The following is a 17,676-nucleotide window of genomic DNA, read 5'->3' as shown; positions in this document are numbered from 1 at the left end:
ATTGTATGTATCTATGGGATGGAGTATGAAATACATGTATATAATGTGCCTTGATCAAATCAAGCTAATTAACATTTCCATCTCCTTAAACAATGGTCATTACCTTATATTTGAAGTCTCCCAACTCTTCTAGTTCTTTATAAAATAAATAAGTTGTAATGAACTGTAGTCATTAGACCTTACTCTTCCTACTGTATTCCATACCCATCATCCGACCTCCCTTTTCCCTGATCCCCTACCTTTCCTAGACTCCAGTGACAGCTATTTTATTCACTACTTCTATGGAATCAACTTTTTGGCTTCCACATACAAGTAAGAACATGTGATAGTTGTCTTTTCATGGCTGGCTTATTTCACTCAATATAACATCTTCTAGTTCCATTTATGTTGTTGCAAATGACAGGATTTCTGTTCTCTCTCTCTCTCTCTCTTTTTTTTTTTTTTCTCATTAAACTCCTGTTTTAATGGGTCTCAAAATTTTGTGGCAGATTTTTGGTCAAGTTGTTTCCATTAAAAAGTGCTGATTTTAAAAACTAATAACCTAAAACTGCCACACACAAAAAAACAAATGGTCCACAAAACATTCTCTTTTCCTTCTGAAGGTTTTACCATACATTGTTATCATTAACGAGTCTTTTACTATTAAACTTAAATGACCAATTGAGACAAACAGTTCTTTTTTTTTCAATATATTTATTTTTATTGTAAACGAATGGGATACATGTTGATTCTCTGTACATGGAGTAAAGGCATACCATTTGTGTAATCATACATTTACATAGGGTAATGTTGTTGATTCATTCTATTATTTTTCCCCCCTACCCTCTCACCCCTCCCACCCGAGAGAAATAGTTCTGAGATCGTTCTTCCTCACTGATTAAGACCAAGGTGTTAGGGGTAATATTCATTAGCCTTCTGAGCTTTCTGGGCTAACTTGGTGAGCTTGCCAGCTCCAACAGCCTTCTTGTCCACTGCTTTGATGACATCCACTGCAACTATCTGCCTCATATCACAAACAGCAAAATGACCAGAGGAGGCTAGTCAGAAAAACTCTCAACACCCATAGGCTTTCTTGGAACCATATCAACTATGGCAGCATTGCCAGATTTCAAAAATTTAGGACCATCTTCCAGCTTCTTACCAGAACAGCCATCAATCTTGTCTTTCAGCTCAGCAAACTTGCAAGCAATGTGAGCTGTGTGACAATCCAGTACAGGGGCATAACCAGCACAGATTTGGCCTGGATGGTTCAGGATAATCACCTGAGCAGTGAAACCAGCTGCTTCCATTGGTGGGTCATTTTTGCTGTCACCAGCAACAGTTACACAACGAACGTCTTTGACAGACACATTCTTGACATTGAAGCCCACATTGTCTCCAGGAAGAGCTTCGCTCAGAGCTTCATGTGCATTTTAATGGACTTTACTTCAGTTGTGACATTGACTAGAGCAAAGATGACCACCACGCCAGGCTTGAGAACTCCAGTCTCCACTTCACCCACAGGGACAGTACCAATACCACCAGTTTTGCAGACATCCTGGAGGGGCAGACGCAAAGGCTTGTCAGTTGGACAAGTTGGTGGCAGGATGCAATCTAAAGCTTCAAGCAGTATGGTTCCACTGGTACTGCCATCTTTATGGGTGACTTTCCATCCCTTGAACCAAGGCATATTAGCACTTGGCTCCAATGTGTTGTCACCATTCCAACCACAAATTGTCACAAATGCTACTGTGTCAGGGTTGTAGCCAATTTTTTAAATGTAGGTGCTGACTTCCTTAATCATTTCCTGGTATCTCTTCTAACTGTAGGATGGCTCAGTGGAATCCACTTGGTTAACACCAACAATTACTTGTTTCACACCCAGTGTGTAAGCCAGGAGGGCGTGCTCATGGGTCTGCCCATTCTGGGAGATACCAGCTTCAAATTCACCAACTCTAGCAGCAACAATGTTCTTTTTATGGTGAATAGTATTCCATTGTGTATATATAGCACATTCCCTTTATCCATGCATCCACTGACAGGCAGCTATACCTTTTGAATACAAATGTTCAATGAATAATTTTTAATAAATAATTTTTGAACAAACTAAGTATGTACTTTAGACTCATTGTCAACATTACATCTAATGAAACCCTAAAAGAATTCACCTGAAAATTAGGAAGTTTAATATCAGTAATATTTAACATTTTTGCAGAATTTCTGACCTAAGTAGTAACATGAAAATAATTTTGAACCATTAGGAAGGAAAAATAAAACTCTCCCTGGTTGGAAACAGTATTTCAGTACAGGTAAGAAAATCCTGATATTTGAATGAACCGAAAAGTATTATTAATAGCTGAGATAGCATTGTGAAATGAATAGACATAACATAAAACCAGATCAAACTACAAGTCTTAGAGGAAAGAAAGGGACCAGTCAGAAAGGGGGAAACTTATCAACTGATGATGAAGATATTCTCCGAGAGAATTAGTTCAGGTACTTTTGGCTACAAGTAAGAGATACCCCAACTCAGCTAGTTTGAGAAATAAGGAAGTTATTTCTTGTGATCAAAAGTTTAAAAAAAAAAAAAAGAGAGAGAGAGAGAGAGAGAGAGAGAGAGAGAGAGAGATTCCTAGTCTAACTTCATGACTTAGCAGCATCTTCAGGGACCCCAGCTCTTCCATCTATCCTTGCTGACTACCCTGGCTCTTCACTCACTGGTTCTCCTCACTGGCTCTAGGATGGCTGCCTTGGTTCTTAAAGATCAACAATGCCCAGTGGAAGAAGACTGCCTTGGGCAGGTTGTGAAATTTATTTGTGCTTCAGCTTTTGTCTCTAAAATGGGAATAAGTAATAGGAATCTCATATTACTATAGAGCTTAAATGACATGATACATGTGAGACGTATATTTGTCAAGAAAATGGCCTTAGCAAATAGGGCCTTCACTAAGTACTGGTTCTTGTCCTTTCCTCCTGCACTGAGAAGTACTTTTTTAGAGTTAAGGCAATCTGAATGCTGTCCCCCAAACCATTCAGTTCTTAGTTGTGTGAGTCTTTTATTTTCCCTCACCCATTTTCTCTACTTCAATTTGCAAACCGTTCTCTTTGGCAGAAAATGAGATTTGGGGTCTTTCTCTTTGCCATTTGTTTTATTTATTTTCCAAGCAAAAGAAAGGACCCTTGTTCTGTCCAGTTTTTCTCCATGCTTCAGATCCCTGGGATTTGATTTTTATGGCAGATCTATTTGTGTCTGGCATTAACCTCACATTATAATTTTATCCTTAGAATCAATCACCTGGGCTTCATTTGGAATTGTTCAAATTTTCATTCTCAACATGCATTTCTTATGATATGGGATTGAATAATTGTGATTTTTAAGGTACTTCTGATACCAGAGCTATGTACCACAGAACCATTTCTGTTCTGGGGAATGTTTTTGAAATGCACTCTCTGAAGCATCTACCTGGCCTCACTGGCCCTATCTCCATGGGTTTTATACATGTGATGAAATTTACCCACCTTCACTTCCCTAAATGAATCTCTTTACCTAAGCAAGAATTAGGTCCTTCTTCTCTCTGCTGGAACTGAATGGTAAACTTGGCCAGTGTCTTGTCCAGAGTTCTACTTTTAGTCAAATAAGAAGAAACCTGGCCAATCCCTGGATCATGCACACCCTCTTTAAGAGCCACTGCCTCTGGCTGAGCTGATTCTCTTCATTTTGCCTCCATCTGGCTGAGGATCCCTCAGCTGCTCACCACAGGGGCCAGCATCTGTCCCTGCTGCCCTCCAGCTTCAACCGCAGGCTTTCCAGCATTTCAGCATGTTCCATCCCTATGATTGCCAAGTTCATGTTCTTGACAAATATATAATTTTTCTACCTCCTATCTGTTCTGTTTCTTTTGTATTCCAAGTGTTTCTCCATCTCCATGTTCAAATATTTTAATCCCATCTTGCCAACTCCTGCAAAATCCATGAGTCATGACTCAGTATGAGTGAGTGGCGAGGAAGCTGCAGACACAGTCCAAGCCACATCTCTGGTACAAAGACCACGGTCTTTCCTACCCTCACCCATGATGAGGAGATGGGGTGACCTCTCGAACTCCTTCAGTCCTTGGGAGCAATAGGCTTAGTATAGATGGGAGCCAGTTCCTCCTGTCACAGCAGCAGGTGTGTCTCAAGAACTGCCAGATGTGCTCAGCACAATACAGCAGAAACAAAGCCCAAATCCCAAATCCTTTCAGCCCTTTTTCAATCATTCATCTTCCATATTTATAGAACATCTGCCATATGCCAGGTGCTATTCCGGCTCTGTGGGAAAACAGGATATATCCTGTCCTATACTAATGAGTAAAAAGCTCAGAAATTCATTCTAAACTGAGATGGTGAAGTGGTATCAACATAAATAGGTTGTTCAAGATCTGCTGGGTACTTGCTCCAACCAGGAAGAGGGTCATAGACTAAGGGAGGTGCCTTCTTGGAGTTGGTGATTCTGAACCGAGACTTAAAAGATAAATAGGAAATAACTAGATGGGAAGTTGGGGAGAAGGAATATGCAAGTGGGGACAGGCATTCTGGGAGGGAAAAATGTTTGGGAATTGAGAGCTCATGAGGTACTTTAAGTAGGACCATGAAAAATAAGACTCTATTCTGAAGTGGACAGGAATCTGACTGTGAAAAGTCTTTATCCCTCAAGTAGCCCTGTGAGTAACTGGGTGAGTATGGTGTCACCTACCAAGAATGAGGCTGTATATAAGAAGATGATCTGGTGATGGGGGGAAATTTGCATTCAAGTATCTCCTGTGATGTATTGAGGACCTGACTCAATCTTCAGGTGCAGCCTGGGTGACAGGAGACAGATGCAGAAAGTCAGGAGGTTGACACTGATTCAAACTGAGAATGTGAGCAGTGTAGTGAGTAAGAAATCACAGAAACTGGGGCTGGAGTTGTGACTCAGTGGTAAAGCGCTTGCCTAGCATGTGTAAGGCCCTGGCTTTGATGCTCAGTACCACATAAAAAAATAAATAAATAAAATAAAGATATTATGTTCATCAACAACTAAAAAATACATTTAAAAAATTATAGAAACCCACCCATCCTAATTCAGGGTGGAGCTTTTTGTAAAGACATGTGAAACCTAAAGGAATAGGAGCTCCATTGAGAATTGGGCAGCTTTGAACTGGTAGCCTTTCAGTCACTCACATGCCCCATGCCCTCTCAGGCTGCCTCTCCCTTTTCCTGTTTCATCCTCTGCTGCCACTCAGATTTTTCACATCCCAGGAGCAGATGAACCTACCTGCTCTGCCCCAGTGTCTAGGCAGTCAGCCATGGCCAAAAACAGCAGAGTCAATTCCAGGAAGGAGGGTTGCCAGGCTGCCCTTTGGTAAGGCCAAGGGTGGGATAGCCCCACTTAGGAAGGGCCATTTTGTCAGTTAACATCTTTCACATATTCTTATCAGTCCTTGCTGAACCTGGAGTTCCCTCCCAAATCTTGAAAAACTCAAAACGAGGAATCAGCTGCTAGCATTGAAGAACAAAACAACTTGAGCATCTTCTGGAGGCATCATGGGCTGGGGATAAGCCTGCACCCAGCCAGGAAGCTGGGGTAACACGGTCCCTAGTCAGCCCTAATCCTTTGACAGTCTGCAGTCTTCTCTGGTCCTTCACCCTCTCTCCCTCTCTGGCCTGGACTTCTTCCCTCACCTTACTGTCCCTTTATGAGAGATCCATGGGACAGTGTAAGAATCTGGTTTCTCATCCACTGCTGGGTTCAAATACTGGTGTGTGTGACCTTGGATGTCACTAATCCCCACCCCCATCTGCCTCCTGCCCCTGCAATACTCATGCAGAACAGGTTAAGGTTATGCACACCTACTGTGTGAGGAACAGAAGGAGCTGTGTGCACTGCCCTTGTCTCGCTTGCTGCTCCCAATCCTTTTCCCTTTGTCTCCCAGGGAAACAGTCTTCTGTAACTCCAACTTCCTCATAGAATGCTCTATATAGTTTCTCTAACTGAACCATCTGCCACAGGCTTTAAAAACTGAAGCAGTAGATCTTTTCTCCCAGGATACATGCCCTATAGGGAAGGTGTGGTGTTCCTTAGCCCCTGGTTATCACCCCTGTGCAGAATGTCCCCGTCATGTCAAATCTCATACCAGTTGACTGTTGCTCCTGATCTTTTTTTTTTTTTTTTTTTTTGGTAAGCATTTGTGACAATTATGTACTCTTCCCTTCTTCTTTGAGGACTTTGGAATCCATCTGCACAAATCTGTTTATTCTTTGCCCTCTCATTGTCAACAAATGAATAATCTGGCACCTGATTCCACTCCACATAGAGGCTGTCTGCTCTGAGCACGCTGTTCTTCCTCCGGTACACTGTGAACTACCCTCGGCCCACACCTGTGCTTCTTCCCCAGTCCACACCCTATGCAGATTCTCTATCCATTTTGAAATGTATTCGGCATCTTCTAGTACATCAGGCTCTGGGCTCAGCAATGGGGTCCAAACCAAATGCTTTGTGCAGATGAATACCAATGCTATGCTCAAGACCTTATATTCTTTCTGAAAATGCTTTTTCTCTCTCTCCTCTGTATCGGTCCTATCCCTGAAAACATGTCCACACATTTACCATCCTAACTGTGCATCTTCCTTGTTCTGCATTCCTTTTAACCACCACCTATCCTCTTATCTACTCATAACCCCTTATCCTGAATTACTTTTCTTCTACTTTGCTTAGAGGAGGTGTGGGGGTGGGGAGGATCAGGTCTGTGTCTGTGCTCTATTAAGTAAAGCACACAAGAATTCCCAAAAACCACATCTATTGCAAATTTTCAATTTTCAGTTCTCCTTTTAACCTTTCTCTGACCTTGAAGCATGCTGGTCACTTTTTCTGTTTTAAAAATTCCCCTTTCCTTTTCACAGTGACACAATACCGAGTTTTCTACTTTTCACCATTTCTTCCTGGTTGCTTTTACATCCTTAAATATTTTATGCTCTTTTCCTGTCTTGAATGTTGATCTTTCCTACAACTTTCTTTTATCCCTCCCTCCACACTTCTGTAGTGGTTTTATCCATACATATGTCTTTGTTTCCACCTTTATACAAAAAACTCCAGTGCTACTTTGACCTTGATAGACCCAATGTGGAATTTGTCATCTGTCTTGCCCTTCTCTTGTATTGGTGGGCTGCCTCTTTGAGACCATAAATCAAGGCCCTTTCTTTTTAGATCATGTCTCCATCCTGTGGCATTCCACACTGAGTTAGGCCCACGTTAAGTCCTTGGTTATCCCTTCCAGTTATCTTTCTTGTCCTCTCTTCTTCATTTCTTCTGTAAAATATTCAAAGGTCTTCATCCTGTCTTGTCTAGACTATTACAGTAGCCTCTTTTCTTTAATCATTAACTTTTTAATGATACAACATCTAAAAATATCCAGATATAAATAAATTATAGTCTCCACCCTTGAAAAACTCGTGGGCATGGTTAGTAATACATCCAGTGGGATGTATGAGGTACACCAGTGGGAACATGTGCTATCCATGGGGTCACACCAGTGCAGGATGAGGCAGTCCTTGATACAGAACCACAGAGCAGTCCTCTGTGGTTGCCTGCTATCTTGCTGACACCTGAGATACATGTCTGGCCTGTGTTTCTATTCTACATTCTCTATTTCAGCACATTATAGATTTCTAAGATCTGCAGAATGCCAGCTTTGGGACATCTTGCACACCTTGGGGGGCATCTTTCTAGGAATCAGCTCTTTAGTCAATTAAGTGATCAGAGGGATATTTGCCAATTTTTTAAAAAACCCTACACAATATTCACACAGGGACAGCTTCTCTGATACTTGAGAATCTCCCTGCCTTAAACGAAGCCTCACTCAAAGAGACCAGACTCCACCTACAAAATTTCTAGTTTCATTTCTTGATTCTGTAATTATAGCTATAGTATTATCCACATGGTCAAAGTAATCAGACCTAAAAAACCAGGCTCTTAAACTGAAGCTCTGAGTTAGGGACAGTTTAGGGCAGGGTGGCCAACCTGTTTGCTGCTGTTTCCTTCTCCAGACAGCCCATGTCCTGTAGCCCGGCCTATAGCTGGGGTGTCAGCCAACATCTTAGATCCTCAGGATTGGAGAAGAAAATCTCAGACAGCATCCAGGGGAAACAGAGATTCTATAGATTGAACAAGCCCCACTCTGCCATCAGCATGCCCTGTACATTTTCTCCTATTTATGAACCTGTTATCTTCTGGATAACAGGTAGGTACTCCCTGCTCCCATAAAATGCTAACGCAACAGGGAGTAATGGAGATGTTACATCAGAAAGAGTCATTAGCTGCCTGTGTTAATCCTGGGCTGAGAGTTGGGTTCTTCTTGTAGTTAGGGAGCATGTTATATACCTTACTGTGACCCATGTACCTCCTAAGGGGTACATAGCCTCTCAACTTCGGATCTTTTAGCACATGCTTCACTAGCTCTTTGCAGATCAGCATTTAGGTTTTGGATTAGAGGAACCTGAGAGCCTTCACCAATATCGTCTCTTTCCGTCATCCTTCCTATAACTTAGCCATACTGTCAGAGTTTGTGTATTGCTTGTCAGTGGAGTTGAGGCCCATGAAGGCAGGGCCCCATGTGTTGCTCTTATTTATTACCATATACCAGGTGCCCACTGTCTCTGGGCATATCGAGTACTTGATGCACACCAGTTGAGTAAATGATACTGAACTATACCCCTAGCCAAGGATTTTCTCTTTTGTACTCACATATGATTGTCTGTCTTTCAGGAGCCCAGCAGCCGGGGCCGCCATATTACACAGATCCTGGAGGACCAGGGATGAATCCTGTCGGGAATACCATGGCAATGGCTTTCCAGGTCCAACCCAATTCACCCCAGGGAGGCACAGCCTACCCACCCCCTCCTTCCTACTGCAACACGCCCCCACCCCCGTATGAACAGGTGGTGAAGGACAAGTAGCAAGATAACTGCTTGTGGGAGGTGAAGAGGTGGGACAGGGCTCTTCACCAGACCCTCCCCACCCCCATGGATGTTTCCATCCCCATTGACGTTCGCTTCCAGGGACGGTCCAAGGGCAAACTCCTCTTTGATATCTTCAAAGCAAGCACAGCTCCCTTTCAAGTTTTCCGTGGAGGACAATATTTGAATTCACACTGCGTCTCCTCTGTTGCTTCTGTTTCTAATATAATCTGTGCTCTCTAGCAGTGTGGCAACAGCCCTGAGGGTTAATATTCTTGGGTGGTGTGGCCAAATCTTCAGGAGAGAGACTAAAAGGAAGAGGAAGGCAGAGCCAGAGGGACTGATGGAGGAGCCAGCCGAGGCGAGTCCTGCAGGCCGCAGGCAGCACAGCCAGCCTGTGAAGCAGCAGCCGGATGAGGATGAGCTCCAGCAGGGTGGCAGTTAGCCATCCCAGCCCATTATCCCTCTTCTAGCTGGTGGAGAATGTGCAGGGGGGGACAAGCCTCCTGACACTTTTCTGTCTCCTCTCACATCCTGAAGATAGGCTTCCTTCTGCATAAGACAAGGAAGAGCTGAGTGCTGCCGCTTCCACCTCAGGACGGATCTAAATCAAGCTCACGTTGGATGTCTGCAGTTATCTGAAGATCAATAAAGAAAGTTATTTAAATTTGTGGGAAATTCATCCCTGCCCCAGACTGGGACATTTCATTTTATAAGCTCTTGTTCTGACTCGCGGAGAAAAATATTTCCCCTTTTTTAGTGCATTCATGGAAGTATGTGTGTAGTGTCCTGTCCTTTGAGATCAGATAGGGAGTATGTCCTCCCTGGATGCCACTGCCCAGAGGGCTCTTGCACCCTTCCCCAAGGCAGCGGTGGTGGTGGGTTTGACTGACACTTTCAAAGCAGGACACATCTGACAGGGAAATCACATCAGCCTTCAGAGGGCAAAGAGCAGCCAAAATGCCCAGCAGAGCATAGTCAGCCTTGTTGAACCAGAGCGGGCAGCAGTAGTGTTTGATCTGAGCAGAAGTGTGCTGGGCTCTGAAGACAGGGAGCTTACTGAGAAAGGTGGGGAAAATATTGACTTCATTAACTGACCATGTGATCAAAATTAGAATAAATAAGATGTTAGAAATGCAAATCCCCAGAGGAGAATCCTATCTTGTCCCAGGGTCTTATAGTAGTTGCAGGTTTTGTTGACAGAGAGCAGGGAGTTCTTTTCCTCTGCGTAGTTAGCAGTGTTGACGTGTATTTAAACCCAGATCGGAGACCTGACCGTGTCACGTGTACTGAGCAAAGCAGTGTAGCAAAGATACCTAGATTACTCTGTGTGTAGTATTATGGGGAGTGGGGGGTTGCTTATTTTTTAATTGAACTAATCAAAGCCTCTTAAGAAATTGCTACTCATTGAACTTTGTGCATCAAAATGTCTCACGGGAGCAGATGCAGAATGGTTTTCATTCCCCCAGATCAGGAAGCACAGTCTTTTCTCTGCTGGGGTATTTATGTGGGATAAGTGGTGAGGAGAAGTGATGGGGCCCAAATAACTGTGCAGACTTACTCTAAGGACAGAGAATGTGGGGAAGTGCCTGGGACCAAAACCAACACCCTGGAAACCAGTCTGTGGACACAGATGCTGTTGCTGCCTGTGTCTTTGACCTTTGCCACCCTTGTGTGACCTCTGACCTCCTGTCCTTGACTGCAATACCTCCCCATGCTCGGGTCCTCCATTTAAATGAAGCAACAAAGCACAATGTCTGCTGTTTACAACCGAGACAACTACATGGGTCCAAACAATTCCTCTTTCTCCAGGTCATTTGTTTTGCATTTTCGATTTCTCCCATTACTTTTTTTAAAATGAAGAAGCACTCAGTGCTGTCCCTGGAATTGGATCAGGGTGCAGCTGAGTGAAGGCACCCAGTGTTCACAACTAAATTTTGTTTATCTTTTTTCAACAACTGGTAGGGCTCAACAATTTTATATTCCCATGTTTGTGTAAGATTTGTTTCCCATTGAACCTGGGTTAGATTCCTGTGCACTGAGCACTGATACTGTCCATGGAAGTTCCACTTCTGGTGACATTTCCTGGCCACTCTCGTTTCCTTTGTGCTGCTGGTGGTTGGTGACCACTTCTTAGACTGATTCCAGTTCCTGGTGTGTTGAAGTCCTGTAGAGTGGGTGGTTAGGAGTAAACTTTAGGCAGATCTGTGCATGCTTTTCCTCTGCAACACTTGGCTCATGTCTGTTTTTTGTTCTCTTTTGATAGGGTCCTGTTTCCTATGTATGCACAATAAAAAATAAATTTGGGCCTGTGCTGTGGTTCTTTTGCTGGGGAGTAGGAAAGAGTGTAGAGATGAAGTTTCTAATGAGAAAGGATGTGCAGTGGGTTCAAGTTCAGCCATGTGGGCTGGGGGTAAGGGTGAATGAGGAGCCTAATCAAGGAAGAACCAGAAATTAGGTATTATCAAGGAATATAAAGTACTTTTAATTCACCAACATTTTTAAGATCGAGATAAGGAAAAAAACTGTCCAAGGTGATAGGGAGACAGAAACATTAAACTTGGAGCTAATATTGGTATTAGTTAACTGGAACATAGATCCATTCTCCTTAGGTAGATCTGCCTTCATTTTAAAATTCCACTCTACTTCTCTCAAAGATCCTACCTAAAGATAAAGGTTCTGTAGTTAAGCTTCAAGGCCACCACATTGCATTTTCAAAGGTCTACTCAATTTTTCCTTTTATTATTATACTGGTGTATTTATCTTTAAAAGGTGATTTGAAATGACCAGCCTCAGCAACTTGGTGAGGCCCAAGCAACTTATTAAGATCCTGTCTCAAATTTAAAAGAAGAAAAGAGCCGGGGATGTGAGTGAGTGATTAAGCACTCCTGGATTCAATTCCTAGTATCTGTCCCTGCCCCCCATCCCCCAAAAAAGCCTATATGAACGTAAATGGGCACAGCAGCATTCTACTCAGGAAGCTAAGGCAGGAGGATCAATTGAGCCCAGGAGTTCTAGACTACATTCCACAACATATTGAGACCTCACTCTCAAAAAAGAAAAAAGAATGTCTATGAGGATTAACTGAAATGTCAGTTTCTAAACATGTTAGCCCCAGAGCACGTGGGCTTAGTCTGAGAAGCCTGAACAGTGGCACCAGGGGTTCCTCAAATGCTTAACTACAAAATAAAATGTATGTTTCCATTTCTAGACATTTTGTCCTGAAATTTTTAAAACATACAGAAAAGCTTAAAAAAAATTTATAGTGAAAAACCCTAAACCCACTACCTAGGTTCTGCAACTATATTTATGATTAAAAATAATTTTTAACAAATAATATGCTTTCTCTGATATTTTATATATGGTATTTTAAAGCACTGATAATCATTTTGATCTTAGAGAAGGAAATAGTCCCTATTTGAGCTTAAAAATTAGTCCTCAACTACTGATTCCCATCTCTCCATTTTCATTAGTCCTGGGGACAATTCAAGTCTAATTTTTCCAAACACTGCCTTTATTACTCAGCTGTCACTGGGACAACATACTTAAGATAATCAACTTAAAAGGAGAAAAGATTTATTTTGCCCCAGTTTCCAAGGATTCAGTCTATGGTCACTTGGCATTGTTGCTTTGCGCCTATGGCAGTACAGTACATCATGGCAAGAACACGTGGAGGATGTCTGTTCCCCTCAAGGTAGCTGGGGATCAAAAAAGAGGAAAGAGCCCAAGTCTTAATATTCCCTTAAGGGCATGCAACCAGTGACCTAAGTTCCTTCAATGACGCCCCACCTTCTAAAGGTTCCGCTACCTCCCAATAATGCCACAGGCTGGGGACCAAACCTTCAACATGCATTCCTTTAGGGGACGATGCAGAGCCAAACTATAGCACTGCCTGAGTTCCCAGCCACCCACATTAGCAGGAAAGTATTATATTCCTCTCAGGCCCAGTGTCCCACAGGACTCTGAGGTCTCACTCAGCCCTTAGAGCACAGATATGTCTCCAAGTTGGTATGGTGCTGGTGCAGCCTCTCTTGTGCCTTCCCATTAATGCATACCTGCAGCTGTCCAGACACCGCTCTAGTGCTGTCCTGGGTGGTTTGCGCTAGACCCAACCCAAAGTTCAGATCTGTCCACTAATGCACACACACTTTCCACTGAAGTTCCTCTGAGATGTTCTCTGCAGCAGAACCCAGGTCTCTTCATCATCTGAGAGATTTCTTAAACATTCACCTCAGCTGGGAAGGGATTCACCCTCAGGCCTTTGTTAGAAACTTCTTGGCACCTCTGCAGACGTGCCCACTTTATAACTCCACAGTTGGCATTGCACCCAACTGTGGGTGAAATAGGCTGTCTGGAAGGGAGAAATAGGCTCCCTAATATCCTTTCCTTGGGGCCTTCTACTTTAGAGGTTTTGTTGTTGCTGTTACTCTTCAGCACTTAGCTATTTATCTGAGGGGGAAAAATTACTAGTTTAATTTGTTATGTACATGGGAGTACTACCTTCCATTTTACTTGATAGGAGTATATTACAAGGACAGGTTTGGTAAGTACTAGTCTCAAAACTCTCATAGTGGAGACAAGAAGTAAAATGGAAGAGGTCCAGTCACTTGACAGGCATTACAGCCATGTTTCAGGGGTGGGGGCATCCCACCAGGTCAACTTCCCCCAGTAAAATGGGAGCAGGGGCCATTTGCAAATCAAAGGTCATGAGATGGTAGAGTGCTCACTTTTATCTGTCCTTCCCAAATCTCATTAAACTTCAAGAAATATGTAACAGCTGTCAAAGCAAAACAGTGCAAGAACAAAAATGTTGAGTAATTTCTGAAATAAAAGGCCGCCGTGGGATTGATGGATGGAGAAACAAATTGGAGAAGGTGGAAACTGAGCCTGTGCACAGAAGGCAGCTGGGGAGGGAAGAACCATTCCTTAGAGGAGTTCCACCCCAAAGCCAGCGAGCTCAGAGATCAGGACGGGCTGTGGGCAGATGGGGGTGTGTAATAAAGCGGCCATCCTGGAGAACAGCCCTGCCAGAGTCTCCACCCCAGCCCTGACCCCTCATGGAGAGAGCTGGCTACAGGAACAGTGGCCCTGAATCTTGCTTCCCCTTAAAAAGGACACACTGCCTGATAAGGTTCTTACCTGGGTGATAGGAAGTGGGCTGTAGGCATCACGACCTAATTTTAAGAAGTGGTTTAGACATTTTCTAGTGTATTATTTAAAATGTAGTCTTGAGCTCCCATTGCTTTCCCACAGCCCCTAGACCTCTACTGTAGTTTGGATCTGGAATGTCCCCAGAAGACATGTATTAAAAACTTATTTCCAGATTGGTGCTCTTGAAGGTGGTGGAACATGTAAGAGGCAGGGTCTAGAGGGAGCACTTCCAGTCTTTGTAGGTGTAATATTGAAAGGCGAGAGTGGGACCCTCGTCCACTTGCTTCCTTTTCTTTCATTTCTGGTCATGAGATGAATGGCTTTGTTCTACCACACACTTCTGCCAGGATATACTTGCTCCTTTGCCACAGACCCAAAGCAACAAGGGCCGACCAATCTTAGACTGAAAACTGCAACACTATAAGCCAAAATAACAGTTTTCTCTTTATATAAGTTGGTTATTTCAGGTAACAAGAACAAAAAGCTGACTAACATAATGTACATCTGAGGTCATAGGGAGATCTCATGTACAGAGGAACCTTGAGGACCTGGAGGAGAAAATGATTCAATCACCACAATGCCAGTCCCATTTTAATATTTTCTCTGACATCAGAGGAAAGAAACTCAGCTCTGCTGGCTCTTCCTCCTTTGCCTCTGTCCACATGGTGACTACATCTTCTTCCACAGAGTGTCATCTGCTATTTAGAATAATACCTTGTAATTGCTCTCTTTCTGCACTTAGTAGGAGGGAGAGAGGGAGAGAAGTCCTTCCATTCTGACACTGAAGTATTCTCCTAATTTGTACTATGCTAACCTTTCTACCTAATCACTCATTTCTTACTAAAATGATCCTTAGTAGTTTGAATTCTTGCCTCAGTCCATTTAGGCTATTTAAAAACAACAACAACAACAAAACACTCAGCACAGATTGCATGGCTTGTAAACAACAAATATTTATTTCTCAGAGTTTTGGAGGATGGGAATTCCAAGATCAAGGTGCTTGGAAATTCCAAGAACAAGGTCAAGGGTCTGCTTCCTGGTTCAGTTCCTATCTTCTTGCTATAACCTCACTTGGCAGAGGGGTGCAAGATCTCTAGAACCACCAATCCCATTCACCATTCATAAAGGCTCCTGCCTCATAGCCTAATCACCTCCCCAGTCCTCTACCACCTCTACCACCAGAAACAAAACCATTACTTGGGATAAGGTTTCAGCATAGGAATTTTGGAATATCAATCCATAGAAGTTCTCAACTTCTAATATTCTTTGCCAAAGAGACGGCATGAAGGAGATATGAGAGCAATCTGTATGCTCATGCTATAGGAAGACCAAGGGCAATGAAAATAGACAGCCTTGCTCAGTCCTGAGTCTCCCACTTGCCCAAGCAAGAGAAACAAGAACAGTAGGAGAGGAGTAAACTCCAGCCCAACCCTTTGCTTATCTGTGAGGCATCTAGGTCCCTGGCGTAACCAGAAGACAATGAGGGGGATCTTCTTCGACATCTTCTCCAGGTGTGCTATTTTACAGACCATGATTATGCAGGGAAGGAAGCCAGGGACCTACCACCTCCAATAACCTAACTTACTTGTGGGTACCTTACTGTGCTCCTTTTCTGGATAGGTTGGTATGTGTTGCCCAGACAGGGTGCTCAACCAATCAGAGCAAGGAGACAACTTGGGCAACATTCTTTCCCCCACCATTTATCTAAGATGAGATCTGTGAGCATCCCAGAACAGGCCATAGATGGTAAACAATACGTTGTACGTTTATGTTGCTTTGGTATTTCTTTTGCCCCCACCTAAAACTATAATGCTTCTGTCTCAGATGATGCTATAGTTTGGATATTCAGTGTCCTCCAAAGGCCTATGAGTAAAAAAGACTGAGCCACCAACCTGAGGCACTACAGAAGGTGGTAGAACCTTTAGGAGGTGGAGCCTAGGGAGGAAGTTAGGTCACTGGGGGTGTGCCCTTAAGTAAATATTAGGACTCCGCCCCTTCTCCACCCTCCCCACCCCCGCCCCCTCTTGAATCTTCCATGAAATGAGCAGCTTTGCCCCACAATGCACTTCCACAGTGATGTTCTCTCTTGACACGGGCTCAAAAGCAACAGAGACAACTGAGCATAGGCTGAAACCATGAGCCAAAATAAATCTTTCCTCCTTGTAAATTGATCATCTCAGGTACTTTATTCATAGCAATGGACAACTGACTTACAGATGGACTGTGCTGCAGATGGACTGCTCCACACTAGTGGCAGTGTTGAAGCAGGACAGTGTCCTCCTACATGTGGCGTGATGGATGCAGGAATGATTATCGAGGCCCTAGCCTCCTCCATCCCCCACCATGCAAGAGGAAGGTGACAGAGATATGAATTGGATACTGTTGTATCCTCGTACTAGGAGGTCTTCCTCTGAGTACAACCCTGGAGATCTGTGCTTTACTTTTATGAAAGGGGCTTATTATGTTCTTGTGCAGGTTCCAAGAGTATAAGGGAGCAGCAAAAAAAACTTGGTCTGTTTTCAGCAGTATTTGGAATGCTGGAGAAGGCTACCTTTGTCTTCCTTTCTAGACTCCAGAAATGACAGATAGTCCTGACGTAACGAAGCATTCCATGTACATACATAGGAACAGAAAATTCATGACCAGCAAAGACGTGAAAATTGCCTGGGTGCAACACTTCACAGTGATCCCTCATGTTTTTGTGGAAGAAAGGTGCTATGATTTGGATGTGGTTTGTCTGCTAAGCATTCATGTGTTGGAAGCTGGTGCTCATTCTGGAGATGTGACAAGTGGTGGCAGCCTTAAGAGGTGGGACCTGCTGGGTGTGATGGCATGTGCCTATAATCTCAATTTCTAGGGAGGATTGTAAGTTCAAAACCAGCCTCAGCAACTTAGCAAAGGCTTAAGCAACTTAGTGAGATCCTGTCTCCAAAAAAAAAAAACAACAACAACAGCTGGGATTGTGGCTCAATGATTAAATGCTCCTGGGTTCAGATCCTGATACCAAAAAAAAAAAAATGTGGGACTTACAAGAAGGTGGGTAGGTCATTGAGGGTGCTGCCCATAGAAGAGATTAGTATAGTTCTCATAGGACTCTGGTTAGTTCCTCCAAGAACTATCATGAAGGAAGTCATGTACTCTCCCTATAGGACATGCTTCTACCATTGTGCCATCCACCATGAAGCCTTCACCAAAGGCCAAACAAATGAAGCTAACACTTCTTGACATTTCAGCCTCCAAAACTGTAAGCTAAATAAACCATTTTTCTTTATACATTATGCAGCCTCAGATATTTTGTTATAACAACAGAAGGCAGACTAATACAAAAAGAACTTTGCAACTTTACTTAAAGTTTATGAGAAATGTTTTTAGATATATGTTCTAAACCAGTCACTGTCCTTTAAAGATATAAAACAATATGTTGTTTTAAATTTTCATTAGCTACTTTAGAAATAAAAAGGTGAAATTTATTTTGATAATGTATTCATCTATATGTCAAAATATTATTTGAGCATGTAACAATATAAAATACATTAACAAAAAATGTTATTCTTTTCCCCATACTATCTTCAAAAT

The 17,676-nt window shown here is 43.0% G+C and overlaps 1 protein-coding gene across 4 annotated transcripts in view; it reads left to right on the top strand.

Annotated features, from left to right (window-relative positions):
• Positions 1 to 11,256, top strand: part of VOPP1 (VOPP1 WW domain binding protein) — a 101,407-nt gene extending 90,151 nt beyond the window's left edge. For all 4 annotated transcript variants that reach the window (XM_079151516.1, XM_079151519.1, XM_079151518.1 and 1 more), the window contains one exon: positions 8,759 to 11,256. In XM_079151516.1, coding sequence (XP_079007642.1) covers positions 8,759 to 8,949 — 191 coding nt within the window. In that variant the 3' untranslated portion in view covers positions 8,950 to 11,256. The remainder of the gene's footprint in view (positions 1 to 8,758) is intronic.
• The last annotated feature ends 6,420 nt before the right edge of the window (positions 11,257 to 17,676 follow it).

This window comes from Sciurus vulgaris (genome assembly GCF_902686455.1).
Source record: "Sciurus vulgaris genome assembly, chromosome: 8".
NCBI lineage: Eukaryota > Metazoa > Chordata > Mammalia > Rodentia > Sciuridae > Sciurus > Sciurus vulgaris.
The sequence above is the reverse complement of the archived record's forward strand: the minus strand, read 5'-3'. Positions and strand labels throughout refer to the sequence as shown.